This window comes from Lactuca saligna, chromosome 6 (genome assembly GCF_052625555.1).
Source record: "Lactuca saligna cultivar CGN05327 chromosome 6, ASM5262555v1, whole genome shotgun sequence".
Lineage (NCBI taxonomy): Eukaryota > Viridiplantae > Streptophyta > Magnoliopsida > Asterales > Asteraceae > Lactuca > Lactuca saligna.
In genome coordinates, this window is record NC_136422.1 from 98078511 (window position 1) to 98097856 (window position 19346).

General features: G+C 34.3%; 1 protein-coding gene and 1 long non-coding RNA gene across 2 annotated transcripts; one reads left to right on the forward strand and one right to left on the reverse strand.

The window, feature by feature from the left end:
- Window positions 1-838: 838 nt before the first annotated feature.
- On the forward strand, window positions 839-1960 carry LOC145000030 (uncharacterized). The gene is made up of 3 exons (XR_013661093.1): window positions 839-1020; window positions 1225-1292; window positions 1904-1960. It is a non-coding gene; the product is annotated as an uncharacterized LOC145000030 (long non-coding RNA).
- Window positions 1961-13173: 11213 nt separating this feature from the next.
- Window positions 13174-18906, reverse strand: LOC145002224 (aluminum-activated malate transporter 12-like). The gene is made up of 6 exons (XM_078961520.1): window positions 18505-18906; window positions 18224-18364; window positions 17648-17920; window positions 14640-14761; window positions 14387-14530; window positions 13174-13923 (listed from the first exon to the last, which is right to left on the reverse strand). Exons 1-6 carry the CDS (start codon window positions 18800-18802, stop codon window positions 13327-13329), a joined length of 1575 nt encoding a protein of 524 aa, XP_078817646.1. The 5' UTR covers window positions 18803-18906; the 3' UTR covers window positions 13174-13326.
- Between the last annotated feature and the right edge of the window lie 440 nt (window positions 18907-19346).

Genomic DNA, 19346 nt, shown 5'->3' on the forward strand with positions numbered 1-19346 from the left:
ATGTGTTTATTATTTAATTATAAACGTATAATTAATAAAGAATAAAAATGAGCGTCAAAATTAAAGTGTGAGATAATCCCGATATCTCTACATAAAGTTGTAGAATATGTCTCAAGGTTTCCGTACATATAAAGAATGCCCAAATCCGAGCTATAACGAAGAAGTTATGGCCCGCCGAAGTTTTACGGCTAAACCGGCACGACACCGGGAGACGTAAATAGTGAATTTACGATAGAAGACTTTTTAGCCTTAGCAATCTAAACAAAAGTCGTAGAATGTGTTAAACTAAGAACATCGATAAAAAGAACGCCCAAATCTGACTTCGTATGAAGAAGTTATGATTTTTCTAAGATTCGGCTTAGCAGTGCACGGCCTGAAACTCGAATTTTAGTTCGAGCGGTTTTTGGCTTACGCAACGTAAATGAGAGTTGAAGATCTCATTAATAGGAAATCAACGGTAAAAAGACAGACAAAAACAGAGTCCGTATGTAGAAGTTATTAATTTTACGCAGACGTTTAACAGTATAATCTCCTTGTACTGTTAAATTTAAGATCGGTCGAGAATTAGCTGACGGTGTCAAAATGAAAGTTGTAGATCTTATTATTACCTACGCGTGGATATAAAGAACGTCAAAAACGGAGGTCGTATGTGAAAGTTACGGATTTTAGAAGTCGGAAGTGTGCTGTGCGAAAATGGGTGATGTGGCACAATCTTGGCCATTGCTTTCTCCCCAAGGCTTGCCACCAGATGGTGACATGTGGCACCAAGTTCAGCCACATTTCACCCTATAAATACCACCTCTCCCACCCTCATTTTCTTCACACCTTTCCCATTCTTTCTTCTCTTTACTTTCTCTCTCTCTCTAGAACCTCTCTCTAGCCCCGAAATCCCCCGAAAAGCCTAGGGAACCTCCCTAGCACGAGGCAGAAGCCCCGGAGTGCTCGAAGGCTCCGAGAAGAAGAGCTTTTCGGCTCGGGAACGCTGCTCCAAGCAAAGCCCGGTTTTCTATAAAACCCGCTGTAAGTGAGCTACGCCTACGCTATTTTTAATATAACTTTTATTTAATTATAGTAACGTTATTAGGAACTTATAATAAATACTTGGGCTATTATTATGGGTTATATAAGTATTTTTTTGACGCTTATATAATAATAATAATAATAGCTAGACTATTAATTAGTCTCGACGAATAATAAACTAAACTCTAGTGGTAATAATACTAGGTTTCGTCGAAGAAAATTCTTTTTAAGAAGCGAAGCGCTGTCTGAGTTCGGAATCACCACCTTTTCAGGTGAGTGCATAGTTACCTTCAACTTACACATAGATATGAAGTATTTTATATAAATTACGTGCTATGTGTGCATATTATCTGAATACTTGTTATCTATGCTAGATGAACGTTGTTATACATGTTTTCAATGATTTAAACTGTATACGTATTTTATATCTACGAAAATGTTGGGGTAAAACATGGGTAGATGTAATAGGTGATGTGTGATAAAATGATGAGAGGCCTCGATGTTGTTGTTGTTGATCCAGTCATCTAGCGGAGTATAGATGACGACCACGGACTCTTCTAGACAGTCCAGTGGAACACTAGCAGGCTCGCAACCTGTAGGTGTTGTGAACGATGTGTTCACCGGTGTACTCCATCCCCCACATGGTTGCCTATTAGGACATTTATTGCTAAGGAATCCCCTTAGCAGTAGTGTCCGTCCCGATGATGATCCTTAGGCTAGGTCCCTTATGATAGGTGTTTAGGGACGTAAAGTGAGGATAACTGGAACGGGTAATCGGGTTATTGTTGATTGATGAAATTAATAAACTTATTTATTGTGGGTTGAAAACCCTATGTGCTCACCAGGCTCCCAAGCCTGACCCACTCAGTTTTATGCATTACAGGTAGTGGCGCATGAGCATAGGTGTGATGTTTTGGACGAGGGATTACGGATATAGGCCTGTAGATATGAAATAATGTAGTAAGGCTTATATTGTACTGTTTATACTTTTGATCTGTACGAACATGACATCCCGAGTCTTTTAATGAAATACATTTCTATGGAAATGCTTTTGATAAATCTTTATCATATTATTGTTTTGGGACAAATTCCGCAACCCTTTTTATTAAAAAAAAATAACTCTGATTTTGAAATAAAGTATAAACAAAACCGGTCTTTTCTGGCCGTGATTTTGGGGATGTCACATGTTACAAGTTAAAATTATATCATCAACGTAAATAAGGAGATATAAGAGACATGAACCATGGTTACACATAAATAAGGACAGACTGGCTTGATTACATGTAAAACCAATTTGAATTAGGAAAGAGATTAACCATTAAAACCAAGCTCATGGGGCCTTGTTTAAACCATATAGTACCTTTTTTAAACGACATACCTGAGTTAGGAAACGAAATCCGATGAAGCCCGATGGTTGCTCCATAAAGACGGTCTCACTCAGGTGTCCATTGAAAAATGCATTGTTTACATCAAGTTGATGTAGAACCCATTTCTGGTGAGCAACAATATACAGTATAAGAAAAATGTTAGAAGCTTTCACGACATAATTGAAGGTGAGAATAATCAAGACCTGGAATTTGAGTAAAGCCTTGTGCAACGAAGCGTGCATTGTATCGATCTATGGAACCGCCAGATCGATACTTGGTGCGAAAAACCCATTTGGAGCTAACAATATTAGAAGATACTTGTCTTGAAACTTGACCCCAAGTGTCACTGTTATGAAGAGTTTAGATTTCAACGTGAATAGCATCGAGCCACTTTTAGTGTTCTGTTGCAGTCTTGAAACCCTTTGGATCTCTATGAGTAAGAAGAGTCATGTGACGTGCACTAGACTGGAGGTCAGTGAAATCATAGAAGTGACGCGGCTTGGAGCTGTCGGCTTTGCCGTGGGTTTTCATCGGATGAGTTGAGGTCATAGTAGTAGTAATAGGTAGTAATGTTGAAGCATTAGTTACTAAAGTTGTTGGTTCATACACATAAGTAAATGGTTCATGCACATATGTGGATGGTTCGTGCATAAAAGCTTACAAGTCTTTCGGGCATAGGAGGCAACGACTTGAGAAGGAAGTTGTCACTTGATTAGTGGGACAAGGTGAAACAATTGACTTTGATTGAGTCGGAAGGGTTGCACAAGATTCTTCAAAACTAGAGAAAAGAATTTTGCAGTGCCGATTGGTGAGGTGTCCCTAGTAAATGGAAAATAGTCTCATTAAACTTGGTGTGTCGAGTGGTATGACAATGTTTATGCTCAACATGGCTATTCCTATTTTGGTGATATGACAATATTTACGCTCAACATAGCTCATTCTGTTGAGGCATGTAAGGACATGAAATGTGGTGATTAGTACCATTTTTAACAAAAATGGTTTTAACATGGTTATTGAGAAACTCTATGCCGCCATCACTTTTTAAAAAATTGACCTTGCATGAAAACTGTGTTTGAACAAAAACCAGAAAATTTTGTAGAACTATCACAAAGTTGAATTAGCGTTTAAAGGGATAAAACTAGGTGAACCATGAGAAATCTTCAACAAAGATGACATAATAAGCATAACCATCACTAGATAAAATGGGTGTGGGTCCCCAAAAATCACAATGTATCATATCCAAAACATGCAAAGAGCATTTTTCATTAATAAGAAACGGTAGTTTACGACTATAGTCCACATGAATAGAAACTACTAGATTTAGGCAAAATAGAAGTAATAAACAAATGACCAAATTTATGTGATAATGAAATAGTAGAAAATGACACATGTCCTAAACGATTATGCCAGAGCTCATATGATGCATGTAGTCTGGTGGAATATAGTTGAGCAACCAAAGCTTTATGACCATGCTCAAGTACATAGAGTCCATTGTCAACCTTGCACCTTGCTAGCACCTTCTTGGTTAGTCATTTTTAATGGAAAATTTATGATTAAAAAATAACATATCAACTGGAGAATCAAAGGTTGGTTTTCTTATAGAAGGAAGATTCTTGGTTAATTTAGGGACAACATAAACATATTCTAAGTTGATGTCTTTGGTAAAAGATGTGTTACCAATATGGGAGATGTTGAGAATATCACCATTTCCAAAAACGACATGCTTATTTCCAGTGTAGGGAGATAGGGAGGTGGGATTGGCAGCTGATGGTGTCATGTGCGTAGAAGCACCAAATTCAACATGCCAATCTGAAGAAGTATCATTTGTGTTACATTTGGTAGCAAGGACATATACCAAATTTGTATCAATATATGGTCCTCGTTGGGCAAAGGTGGAGAGATCTGGGCATTATGTTGCGTAGTGTCCGTCTGTTCTACATAGTTGATAGTTGGTTGATTAAAGGCCACAACCTCGATCACCAGAGCGAACTCTAGGACCCCATTAAGTGTAAGATCCACAACTTGAAGTAGAATGAGAGAGAGAGAGAGAGAGAGAGAGAAAAAAGATTGAACATTAAAATCCACTGGGGGAGCATCGAAACCATGAACAGATCATAAGAATAATTCATGAATTTCTACATAAGAAAGAAGGTCACGGAAAGGAGGTATTGATTTAATAGACCTATGAGCTGTAGAGAAAGATTCAAAAGATGGACCAAGACCACACAAAAACTAGTGAATTTTATCAATCTCATCTACCCGTTGACTGATTGCTGCAAGTTTATCACAAATTAATTTAAACTTTAAACCATAATTAGAGACAAAAGAGGAACCTTCTTGTAGTTGGTGAAGATAGTCCTTAAGATTTTGCATACGTTCAACAAAAACATGACAATATGCGGCTTCAAGTGTGACCCAGACATCTCAAGTAGTAAATAGGCTAAGAAGTTCATCCATGGCTTCTTCTATGGGGGAGGATTGAAGGATGAGAATGGCTCTATGATCGACTTATTCCCATGAAGCAAAATAGGGATTAGGGGATGTTTTTTCTGTTGGAATAGTGTCTAAGGCTGCAACTATATTAGGCAAGTATTTAACCCGATTGTGCATGGTCCTTTTGGGTTGCCTTCACCATAGCAACTTGGTAGGATGATTTATTATGAGAGAATAGATATTATTAATATATTATGAGAATAATATAAGGAATAATAATATACTTATTAGATTAATATAAGTCATAGATTAATTAGTATTAATTTGGTGACTTAAGGAGATTAATTAAATAAGAGGGTATAAACTGACAATTGTTTGATAGTTACACTTTAGACTGTAAATCCTTATGGGAGATAGGGTGGACGATTTCTAGGGCTTAGATAAGCCAAAATCGTCCAAAGGATATCTAAGGTAAGGATATGGATTAACTTAAAGTCTAAGTTATCCAACTAGGGTTTAAGCTATAACCCTTAAGGAGTCTACAAGTATAAATAGACCCTATAGCTGAAGCAATTCGACACATCTTCTAAAGTAAGGATACTTTGGTCGAATTCCATCCCCTCTCCTCTCTCTCAAATCATCCTCTTTGCTAGTTGTGTTTGTAAGCCATTAGAAGAGTGACAATTGTGACTCTAGAGCTCCAAGACAACAAGATTAAACAAGAGAATCAAAGGTATGTTTCTAGATCTGATTTTGTGTTGTTCTTACACCTAATAAGTCATTAGAAGCCTTGGATTCATAGCACGTTTAATAGAGAAACCTAGATCCAAGCATTAGGGTTTGTATGCGCACTTAGAAATGTTCTTATGTACAAAACCCATCAGTGGTATCAGAGCCTTGATTGGTTTCTATTAAATTGATGCTTGAATGTTTGAATCTTAACTGAAAAATTCAATTTTTATGTTTCTGAGTCATGGACTCGGCGAGTCCCTTAGTGGACTCGGCGAGTTGGCCTGACACGGCGAGTCTAGTATGGGTACTCGACGAGTCTGAGCGTCAGGATTAGCCAAAAACGGGATTTTTTTTCATATTTATCTTATGGAAACTTACCTTAATCATATTAGATCAACCCTAATCTGATTTTGTGATATATATGACTATATTTTTGATCTAATTGAAGATAATTATCAATTAATAAAATATTTGATTTCCTTATATGATAATTATTAATCAAATATAGATAATTATGTGATTTAGATTATTTGTTATTTGATCCTTTATGTTTTAAATGTTTAAAACTTGTCCTCAAGTTTTGAAATTTATGTTTTGTGATTAAAAGTTTAATTTAGACAATTTAAATTTCAAACCCTAGAATTTTACAAGTTTAAAATACAACCCTATACTAATATAATATTACAACATTAATATATATATATATATATATATATATATATATATATATATATATATATATATATATATATAACTTAAATGCTAGTCTTACCGTTAGTAGGCCTCATTCACGAAGTCAGTCTATAAGGTGGGTATAAGGTTGCGGCCTATAAAATGACGCTTAATGGGTGTACACTCACACCCACCGCTCGCTTGATCGGTGGAGGGTCGTTAGCCGAACGGGTAGGATAGGGCAACCTCATCCTCTCATTAAAAGTATAATAAGAAATACAAAGTAACTACATGTTCTATTAAAATTTCCCAATCTTAGTTACTTTAGGAAAAGTGAATTGATGCAATCCCATGAAATTACACTTTGCACCTTGCTAAGAAGTTAGTGGAGCGTGTGTGGTTTACCGGAACACTAATTGGTTCTAAGCGAAGGTGGCAAAGGGTGATTCATTGTTTATCATAGTTCGATGGAGTGTGTGTGGTTTACCGGCACATCGAATAAGTGATCGTTACAATGAAGGCACCATGTGAATTTACATGGTAATTCACACACGCTTTGTGATCCTCGATATCCTAATCACAAACAAGAGGGGCATATCGAGATTTAAACATGCCATTGAAAATTTTCAATGAATCTCATCCGAACCTAGGAATTCTCAATACATTTAGGACTTAAAGTTATGTTTTTCATGGTGGAGAATTAGTGAATCGTCATTCACTTACCTTCAAATTGTTTGCATGTTAGATTACGGCATCCCTTTTCTAATGTGTAAATATTGTTGTTGGATCCTACCCTAATTTCTTATTGGGTGAATATTAGGGATTTACATTCTAATCTATCTTTGTCCTTTCTATTTATAGATGTCGAACGCCAACAATGCTGCTGCGAGTTCTTTCACTTTGATGAGCCTTTGTCAAAAGGTCACCTTTGATGGAACAAATTTTAGCGAATGGACAAGATACATTCGCACGATTGCTCGCTATGAGGATAAGGAGTATGTCCTCGATGAGAAGCTCGCGAAAATCAACCCCAAAATTGCTACTCCCGCCGAAATCACCGCTTTCGAAACTCACGAGCGTGATGCAACGAAAGTGCATTGCATCATGATCACGACTATGAACTCTGAATTCCAAAAGTCCTACGAGGACATGTATCCATACGAAATGCACCAAGATTTATTGGAGAGATACCATCAAAACGCGAGACAAGAGCGTTATGAGATTTTCACGAACATGATTTCCGCTAAGATGGGTCATGGAGAATCTCTTACCGTGCACTTGCAAAAGATGCAAAGGTATGTCGACCGCCTTCGCAAGTTAAATGTTAACTTTGCGGAAGACTTGGCGATCGACATGGTGCTTCACTCTTTGCCTCCGAGCTACAATCAATTTAGGATGACCTATCACATGAACAAAGAAGAGGTCACCCTAAGCAAACTCCAAGGTCTCTTGAGGGTCGCTGAGAGCAACTTCAAGGACAAGTCTGTTGCACCAACTCCCAATCCGCCCGCTGCTCCTGTCTTGGCAATTGGACAAGGAAAGGGAAAGAAGAGGAAGGCTTCGTCAAAGAACCATCGCAAGGTGAAAGCCCGAGATGGTGCCTCTTCTAGTGGGACCAAAGTTGATCCCACTAAGCCCTGCTCCAACCCGAAGGAGGCAGAGTGCCACCACTGCCACAAGATAGGACATTGGAAGAGAAGCTGCCCGGAATACCTGCAAGCCATCAAGGAAGGAAAGATCAAGCCATCTTTCGCATGTATATATACAATTAAATCTAATGATTCCCACAATACTTCTTGGGTTCTTGATATCGGTTGTGGTTACCACATTTGCTCTAATGTGCAGGGACTAAGAAGATGTAGAGACGTGGAGCATGGAAGAATAAATCTAATCATGGGGAATAGAAGATCGTCGTCTGTAACCAAGATTGGAGTGTATTCTTTAGTGCTTAGGAGTAGTTTATCTTTAGATTTGAACAATTGTTGCTATTCGCCAGAAATGGCTAGAAACATCATTTCTTTTCATGGTTTGTTTAGACAAGGTTTTAGATTTTCTTTTAATAATGAGAATGGTTCTATTTTAGCTTATCTAAATGGTGTCTTTAACTTTGAACCTATACCATGTAATGGAATTTATGAAACTGTTATGATTGTTGATAACTTAGGAAATGATGTTTTGTACTTGGATTCTTCCAATAGTATGGATAAGGCATCCTTATGGCATAGTCGTCTTGGACATGTCAACAAGAAATGCATAGCCCAACTCCAAAAGGATGGAGTGTTTGGAGTCATTCGACCTTAGGGAAGATGACACATGCGAGTCTTGTTTACTTGTAAAAATGACTAAGTCACCCTTCGCTGGTACGTGCGAAAGGGGTGAGGGTCTATTGGACCTCATACATACCAATGTATGTGGACCGTTTAGATCTACCACGAAGGATGGTAACCGCTTCTACGTGACTTTTACCGATGACTATAGTAGATATGGGTTTATCTACTTAATCAAGCAAAAGTCAGAAACTTTTGAAAAGTTCAAAGAGTTTAAGAATGAAGTGGAGAATCAATTGGGTAGGAAGATCAAGATGCTTCGATCCGATTGAGGAGGAGAGTACCTAAGTCTTGAATTCCACGATTATCTCAAGGAGTGTGGAATAGTTTCACAATTGACGCCACCTAGGACACCACAATTGAATGGTGTGGCAGAAAGGTGTAATCGAACCTTGTTGGACATGGTTCGCTCTATGATGAGTCATGCTTCACTATCTATCTCTTTTTGCGGGTATGCCTTAGAGACTGCCGCCCATATCCTTAACCGAGTCCCTACTAAGAAGGTTGCCAAAACACCTCACGAGATGTGGACGGGGAAAGCTCCTTCGTTAGCACATATCAAGGTTTGGGGTTGCGAGGCTTTCGTAAGACGAGATACTCACGACAAGCTCGAACCTCGTAGTGAGCGATGTATTTTCATCGGCTACCCGCAGAAAATCTTTGGATATCTCATCTATAGACCGAAGGACAATGTTGTCTTTGTTGCGAGGAGAGGAGTTTTCCAAGAGCGAGAACTCATAGGCCAAGGAGACAGTGGGAGGCAAATCCATCTTGAAGAGATTCAAGAGTCGATAGATGAAGGAACCTCAACTGTTGTTGCTCAACCCGAGGAGGAAACTCCGGTTGAACCGATTGACATATCATTACCTCTTAGACGTTCCGAAAGAGTTGGGTTTCAACCCCAATTGTACGGTTTTCATATTACTACCGAAGGGGACATGTATATTAGTGATAGTACATTAATAAACCTTGATGAACCTAATAGCTATAAGGAAGCCATGGCAGGCCCGGAGTCTGCAAAATGGAAAGAGGCAATGGATAGCGAGATCCAATCCATGTATGATAACCAAGTTTGGAATTTGGTTGATAATGTGCCCGGATGTAAGACCGTTGGGTGCAAATGGATCTTCAAGAAGAAGACCAACGTGGATGGAAAAGTACACACATATAAAGCACGATTGGTTGCGAAGGGCTTTACTCAAACTCCTGGAATTGACTATGAAGAGACCTTCTCACCAATTGCGAAGATAAAATCTATTAGAGTGATGCTAGCAATTGTCGCATTTCATGATTATGAGATTTGGCAAATGGATGTCAAGACCGCTTTCCTTAATGGAAAGTTGGTTGAGGATGTTTACATGGCTCAGCCAGAGGGGTTTGTGGATTCGAAGCATCCGAATAGAGTGTGTAAGCTTGAGAAGTCCATTTATGGACTAAAGCAAGCATCTCGCAGATGGAATCTTTGCTTCGATGAGAAAGTCAAAGAGTTTGGATTTGTACGAAGCGAAGATGAATCGTGTGTATATGTCAAAGCCAGTGGGAGTGTAGTAAGCTTTCTCGTTCTATATGTCGATGACATATTACTCATAGGAAACAACGTCCCGACTCTGCAAGAAGTTAAGTCCTAGCTCGGGAAGTGTTTCGCTATGAAGGACCTCGGAGAGGCTTCCTATATTTTGGGAATAAGGATAGTAAGAGAAAGAAGTAAGAGACTAATAGGACTTAGTCAGAACACTTACTTAGAGAAGGTACTAAATCATTTTAGTATGGAAAACTCGAAGAAGGGAGAATTACCGATACAAAGCAATGCCAAGTTGAGTAAGACTCAAAGTCCGAGTACCGAAGCCGAGATGAATGAAATGAGCCGAGTTCCATATGCTTCCACAGTAGGCTCAATCATGTACGCTATGACTTGTACTCGCCATGATGTAGCCTTTGCTTTGAGCATGGTTAGTAGATATCAAGGGAATCCAGGTAGAGCTCATTGGGTTGCGGTGAAGAATATCCTTAACTACCTTCGGAGGATGAAGGAATGGTTCTTAGTCCTTAGAGGGAGTGATGACTTGAAGGTGCGAGCGTATAGTGATGCCAGTTTTCAAACTGATAGAGACAACTACCGTTCGCAGTCAGGCTGGGTCTTTACCCTGAATGGAGGAGCAGTAACTTGGAAGAGTTCCAAGCAGCAAATCGTAGCTGATTCAACGTGCAAATCAGAGTACATCGCAGCGAGCGAAGCGTCGAAGGAGGCAATATGGGTAAAGAACTTCATTGGTGATCTTGGAGTTGTACCTGCCATAAAGGAGCCCATGGAAATTTTCTGTGATAATGAGGGAGTGGTTGCCTTGACCAAGGAATCGAGAGATCATGGTAGATCACGACATATCGACAGAAAATATCACTTTATTAGACATCGTGTAAAAGAAGGACAACTCGTACTGAAGAGAATATCATCGGAAGATAACCCAGCAGATCCGCTTACGAAGGGACTGAGTAGGGTTAAGCATTTGCAGCATGCTATGAGTATTGGGCTGAAGGATGATATTAGCATAGATTAGATAGTATTAAAAACGTGTAATAGATAAATGTAATTAACATTTGATGATTAAATAAAGGAGTTTTATTTATAAGTAATGTTACTATCTTATGTTAATTGTTTAACTATTGTTTCATTTTGCATGTTTTGACTTCCGGAATAATTGAGTTTATTAAGAATAATCGAATTGTTCAAATAGTCCACAATCATTCATATGTCGGAAGTAGATATGAATGAAGATTGTCATGAATAGGTGTGTAGAGTGTCTAAATGGTGTTAGACATAGCAAAAGATTGCTGCAGCGTTCATGAGTGCTTATGAACTAGGTTTGAGCATTAGAACAAACCCGCGCTTGCTGGAATCACCTTATGGAATGTGATAGTAAATGGGTGATCGCAAGACGATAATATCATACAGTCTTAAAACCTAGATATATGTTTTGTTATTGGTTAATTGATTGTACATTGATAATGCGAAAACGCATTGGTAACTCGATGTTATAAAACGCATTGTTGTGTGTAGTTGGTTAATGAATAAGTAAATGCATATAAGTCAAAGTTTATCTGTAACTTTTATCCTTTGAAGGAAAAAGTGATATCTCGGCCGCTCGATGATTTGATTTGACTTATGTGCCGGGCCCGGTTAGAACTGAATTGATGTGTTCGATTAAGTTCTATGTCAAATAAATTGGAAATCGAGAAACCAAGTGCTAGACTAACTATTCCATAGCATTGTCAGCATGATATCTGACAGAGGATTGTACGATCCCTTATCTAAAGGACAAGATTGATTAGATCAGAGTTTGACAGCGTCTTTGAGAGCTACGATTGCAAATCAGAATGTACCTCCGCATATAGTTACTAGACTTATCCAAGTGGGAGACTGTTGGAATAGTGTCTAAGGCTGCAACTATATTAGGCAAGTATTTGACCCGATTGTGCATGGTCCTTTTAGGTTGCCTTCACCATAGCAACTTGGTAGGATGATTTATTATGAGAGAATAGATATTATTAATATATTATGAGAATAATATAAGGAATAATAATATAGTTATTTGATTAATATAAATCATAGATTAATTAGTATTAATTTGGTGACTTAGGGAGATTAATTAAATAAGAGGGTATAAACTGTCAATTGTTTGATAGTTACACTTTAGACTGTAAATCCTTATGGGAGATAGGGTGGACGATTTCTAGGGCTTGGATAAGCCAAAATCGTCCAAAGGATATCTAAGGTAAGGATATGGATTAACTTAAAGTCTAAGTTATCCAACTAGGGTTTAAGTTGTAACCCTTAAGGAGTATACAAGTATAAATAGACCCTATGGCTGAAGGAATTCGACACATATTCTAAAGTAAGGATACTCTGGTCGAATTCCATCCCATCTCCTCTCTCTCAAATCATCCTCTTTGCTATTTGGTGTTTGTAAGCCATTAGAGGAGTGACAATTGTGACTCTAGAGCTCCAAGACAACAAGATTAAACAAGAGAATCAAAGGTATGTTTCTAGATCTGATTTTGTGTTGTTCTTACACCTAATAAGTAATTATTAGCCTTGGATTCATAGCATGTTTAATAGAGAAACCTAGATCCAAGCATTAGGGTTTGTATGCGCACTTAGGAATGTTCTTATGTACAAAGCCCATCAGTCAACCATAATTGTCTTAGGAAGAGGAACAAAGGAACCATTAATATGAGTGATTCAGTTTTGATATTTGAGAAGGGGAGTAATCTAGTTCTTCCATAGAGATTGTTTGAAGAGGATAACTTGATGGTTAGCATATAAAGTATGGTGCTAAGAGAAAGAGTACCATCTTGGAGGAGCTTTATGATGCCATTATCAAGAAGAGGTAGTGCTAGCTATAAGAATTGATTAAGAAGAGATCGGAAATTGGTTGATACTATATAAGAATAGATTTGATCAAGCTCCAATAATCTTGTAGTGGTGCATATTCCATTATATATAATCAATTCTAGAGTACATGATAAGACATATTTAAAGTACAACAAGATCCTATAAATTAGGAGTAGATAAATTTATTTATGGTTTGGCGATCTTATCGTTAATAGAAGATATACTAATATCCTTTTGATTTTTAAATGCTTTCAATGATATACATGTACACAATCAATAATAACAAAAACACAAAGTAGTCAGTCTTAAACTATCAAATTTCTAATAAATGGTTTACAAATACAAAGTCCATAACAGGAAAAATTAATTAGTATTACTATTAAAACTATTCGACAGGATCAGAAGGCAAATTAATCTCCATTTTAGATTTCTCATCCACTTCCACAATCACATGGTCATCAAATTCTTTAAAGCAAGCAATCCTCCCTAATTCCTCCACTTCTTCAATCACAAGATCAAGTTTTGCCACCGCCTCCACCAACAACGCTGCAAATGCTGCAAATGGCAATGCCTCTGAGAACTCCAAACTCGTGATTGCAATCTTGCTCAATGTCGGCCTCAAGAACCTCCCATCAACTTCCAACTGCTTGGAAACTCTCTTTGATTTCCACTCATATAGTGCTGATGATTCAGTTTTTACACTTGATAACTGCTTTTCAGGTTTTAATCGTGTTGATTCTGCCACTAGGGCTAGCATATTTGCGGTGTTGTTGGGGCCGTTCGGCCCAAGAAAGAGTCGTGGTTGTGATTTTAGGGCCGTGTCTAGGTCTTGTAGGGCTTGGTGGAGGTGATCGGAAAGTACTTCTGGTGAACATTGGCGACGGTTTCGTATGCTATCTGCTAGTTCCATTAGGGCTTTGGATACTTCGGTTGCTAGGCGAGTGCATGGATCTTTAAATAACAATCGAACGGATTTTGGTGTCTGAAAATGCCAAAATGGAAGGATCAAATTTTATGCAATAATTTATAGGTAATTAGCAATAGCTTTGGTTTGATAAAATGTGTGTGCATAAATGATGTTGAAGCTATTTTCCACTTTTAGAAAAATGGCTCATATTTTGTGTAACGGTAGGAAAAATAATAATAGTAAATGAGGCTGTATTTGTGAAATATTAGCACTTAATGGGAAAAGTGGTGTATTTTACTTAAATAGAAAACATTCATATATTGTTATATATAATGTCATACCTTAAAAGAAATCGCTTGCTAATTGCATCATTGCATAAAAAGATAAGACGATCATTTATTTTAGATAACTTATTTATTTTAAAAGAAATTGTCTTATTATATAGAACACTCTTATTTAAGACATGTATTATTAGTCTATTAAGCATTTTATCCATACAACATTTAATAAGCTAACACTTTATATGGGCAAAAGATACCTGGATTTCAGTTCGTAAACATCCATGAAGAGCAACGACCGTATATCCAAAATGTCGAAGTACAGCTCCGAGTTTAACGTATTGTTGCCATGGGATTGGATCACAATGCCAAGAGTGTCGTGGCTCCCAACTCGTATGTAATGCCTGTAAGTTATATCAATTTTATTAAATCTAACTCCAAATGATTGTTTTTCATTATGTTCCAAGAACTCATTAATTACAATATGCATCTAAAACAACAAAAGTATCGTACCAGGGTTTCGTCTGTGGACTTCGAGTCTAGAACTGCCTTGTAGTTCTCGTAAATAGGATCCTCCATTGAGTTATCTTTCCCCACGTTTGTTTCTCTGTCGCTAAAGTATTCATTGACACAAGCTGTAGTTTTTTAAAATCCCACGTAAATACATTTTAAAAGTTACTTTTACCTTTAACATAAAAATCATATATCTTATATCTTATACTATATTATAAAGCATATTACAAGGTTGTAAAAAACGTTTGACGTTAGCTAGTCGGTGGACTGGGGTTAAACGATTAATCGACTATGCGGAGATTAATTGGGGGATTAATCGAGAACCATTATTTGCTAATTTGCTGAATTTTAAAAAATTAAATATGACTAATATCATATTAAAGTTCATAAATACCACTAATATCATAACAAAATAAGTTAATATGATTAATACAACGCTAATTATGCCTCAAATAGTATCCATTGAGAAAAAAACTTCTTCAAAATGTTAAAATTTCATCCTTTTATATTGTTTCACTCATTATGTATGTAAGAATTAATCGTTAGGCGCCCTCTAATCGGTCAAGTGGCACCTAGAGATTAATCGGAAATTAATCGGGACCTAGTCGGGATTTTTACAACAGTGCATATTAGTAATATCTTGAATTTTAAGATATAGGTTGCAAAGCTTTTTGTACAATCAATTATAGATAAATAAATCATTAACATTTGCCAAAAGTTTTAAACCTTAAAATAAGTAAGATTATTAAAAAAAAATTAATTTATAAGAAAATGACAATTTTAAAATATTAAATTCTTATATATAAATTACTTTATATTTCTTAAACTAGACACCGATGTTAACTAATTTACATCAAATGTACGAACAGATAATATAAATAGAAGTTCTAAACATAAATATTTTATGTAAAATTAATAATTTTTTATACATACTAATTAACAATAAAATCTAATAATTATTTTCCCATAAAAAAATTATTCAACAAAAAAGTTGCCACACATCTAGTATATATATATATATATATATATATATATATATATATATATATATATATATATATATATATATATATATATATATATATATATATATTATTCAACAAAAGAGTTGCCACACATCTAGTATATATATATATATATATATATATATATATATATATATATATATATATATATATATATATATATATATATATATATATATATATATATATAGGGTCCGGTTTAGGTAAGTACTATTTTTTCGGTGAAGACTAATGAGAACATCTTAAAAAAATTAAAACAAAAAATAAAAAAATACATATCATAAAATCAAGCATAATATTATATTGGAGAGAAAAAAATGGAAAAAAAAATGGATCATTTTTCTATCCAATATAATACTATGCTCGATTTTATGATTTCTATTTTTCTGTAGATTGTTTAAGATGTCCTCATGAGTACTTATCGAAAAAAGAATACTCACTTTATCCTGTTTATATATATATATATATATATATATATATATATATATATATATATATATATATATATATATATATATATATATATATATAGTAGGTTCATGTAACCTAATATTGTGAGACCGTAACATGTAATCCTAACCACTCATTTTGTAGATAAAACCATTTTTAAAATGCAAAATAATTCGAAATTTGATTTTTTAAATATTATTTTCGTCATTTATATTTTTGAAAAAAAAATTTTTAATAATAAATAATAAATTATTTTACCGTTTTTTTACATATTCTAGTAGATTATTAGAATATTTTATATATTTAACAAATCTAGTAAAATATTCTAACATTTTAAAAATTATATTAGAATATTTACAGTATAATATTCTATGAGAATATTTAATGTATTTTTCAAAAAAAAAATGGTAATTGTTTTTTTTTTTTAGGTAAATGAAGTGAGGAAAATAATAATTAATTTTTTTTTTTTTTTTTGGATTTTTCCTTTGATTTTGCATTTTAAAATTATTTTTAGATTGCGTTTCAACATCTCATAAAATTAGCAATGTCTCATATATATATATATATATATATATATATATATATATATATATATATATATTGAAAAGTTCAATAGAGAACCATAATTATTAGTTTTTCAAGGAACCAAATCTTTTTTTTTTCAATTTCTAAAGCTTATTCTTTATCAAAAAAACATCTAAAAATATATAAATTCATATATTTACATTGCGAATGTGAAAATATTTTTCGGATTCACCGTGTGAATCCGGATTCACATTGTAAATTTTAAAAAATTCAAATTATGAATTTGATGTAAAAAAAATTCTAATTCGATATCATTGGAAAAAGGATAAAAAGTTATGAATTTTTGTATTTTTAGTTTTTTTTTTTTTTTATAAAAAATAAGTTTTAAAAGTTGAAAAAAAAATTGATTCATTGGTTAATTATGGTTTTCTATTGAACTCGTGTTATATATATATATATATATATATATATATATATATATATATATATATATATATATATATATATATATATATATATATATATATATATATATATATATCAATTTTATTTTTCGGATTATACATCATTTTTTTTCTAAAAACCTTTACCGTTTCTATTTCTTTCTGTTTGACCCTAAAATTATAAGTTATGAACTTTTTTTTTGTTTGAAAAACTATTTATAGTTGTTAAAAAAAAAAAAAAAAAAAAAAAAAAAAAAAAAAAAGAGAGAGAGAGTTTTGATTAAGGATATTATAGTGTTTTTATCTCAAAGTTATAAAGAGTTTTGAGTTACTAGATTTCTTGAAAACTATTTATTAATGATGGGGAAAAATGATTTTGAAAAGTACTCAATTTAGCTTATTGAATTCTAAAAAGTTAAATTATTTTTGAAACACAGCCCCAAACACCCGATAATGTTTTATAAAACTGTTCATATTTTTTATGATTACCTTTTAAATTGCAAATAAATAAATAAATAATAAAATAAAATTATAACACGATATTTCAAGAATCGTAATTGCTTACCTTCAATTGATTTTGCCAAACCTTCAATTTTAGATACTGAAAAATTATGAAGATTTTCTCCTGACCAGTTCGGGAAGATAAAAAGGCTCATGACAATGCAAACCCCAGATCCAATAGCCATAGTGTAGAGTCGCTCACGAGCTATCTTTAGCACATCTTCAACACGATAACTTGAAATAGTAATTAAATTAAATGTCAAGAGGAATATAATGACACCGTAGTCATAATTTTTTTTTACTGTTGGAAAAAACCTCAAATACGTACTCATAGCTCCTGCAAACACAAATTGATATAAAATGTAAACATAATATATAGGAGTAAATGCAAAAAATAGCAACATATTTTTACGATTTGTTAAAGTAAATTTGTTACAATTGAATAGATATTGTAAAGTATACTGTTATAATAATTTTTCTTTTTAAATATGTAGATTTTCAAAGTATAGTGTTTCAATTAAAAATTAAAAATATAAATTATAACATAGAAATTATTATAATTCAGAAACAAATAGAAGTATTATTGTTGTTCTTTTACATTTACTCCAAAATAAATAAACAGCTAGTGCTCAATATTTACCTATCAAAAAGACCAAAGCTCCTATGAAAATGGCACAAAAAACCTTCCCAGTTTCTCTAGCGATATACTCGAATAAGAAAGCCAATGATCCTGCCAACAGCGTTCCAAGACCTCTATTCAATCCTTTGCATAACGTTGCCCCTTTCAATAAATAAACAAATAAAATATTATTAATTAATTTAGAACTTCATATATAAAACCATTAAATTAATATATCTATTATTGATGCATGAAACCAATTGTAACTAACTATATATAAAATATAAAAACATAATAATTACCTGCAGTGAACTCAAGCACAACCACAACAGTCATGACAGCCCAAATGGCGTTCTGCCCGATCCCATTGAACAAAGGCTCTAAAAGATATAGTAAAGAAACCAAAGTGAGTGATACTCCAACTTTTACTGAATGAATTGCCCTTCGTGGATCATCACGACCCACTTTCAGAATTTTCTGACATGTCAACCCTAAAAACTTCTTTGTCGTCTCCATGTAAACTCCTACTCGATTCTTCAGAACGTCTGTAGCAAAGTACTTACTGGAAACAGAAGAAGTAGCAACATCGATGGAGCACATATTGAAAACTCTTAATAGAAAGAAGACGATCAAACACTTTTGGTTTGTAGAGAAAGGTGTCAAAAACTTTTGAAGTTGTATATATTAATGCCACCCTTAGCTATATGACTTGTTTAAATTTATAGGTCTATGTGTGTGGTGAAAAAGCTAGTTGGTTAAATTTAATAGGTGTACTGTGTGGTGCCTATGTGGGTGATTTTTTGCAAAAGGATTTTGGACAATAAATTTACATAGTTATAACTTATAATATTCGTAGATAGTATAAAACCTAATTTTTCGTAGTGGCCCGGTCAATAATTAGATTTTTTTTTGCGTTTTTTGAAAATTTAATAGGTAATAATGTTTTTTTTCAGAGAAGAGATTAAGCCCAACAACCCGCTGTGTATCATTACTTATTAAAAAAAAAAAAAAAAAAAAAAAAAAAAAAAAAAAAAAGTACCGTCGTGGACATAAGTGGATTTAAGGTGTAGTTTAGGAGTAGGTTAGATTTGCCGTTCATAAAAGAATCTGAGAAATAATGTGCAAGAGTATGACCAGTAAAAAG

Bases quoted from the DNA above. Each gene is read 5' to 3' on its own strand.
- LOC145002224 (XM_078961520.1), bottom strand. From the start codon at position 18,802: ATGTGCTCCATCGATGTTGCTACTTCTTCTGTTTCCAGTAAGTACTTT. The intron at 17,921-18,223 runs GTAAATATTGAG...TTGTGTTTGCAG, and splicing joins AGCTTTGGTCTTTTTGATAG to GAGCTATGAGTACGTATTTG. The intron at 14,762-17,647 runs GTAAGCAATTAC...AAAAAACTACAG, and splicing joins TTTGGCAAAATCAATTGAAG to CTTGTGTCAATGAATACTTT.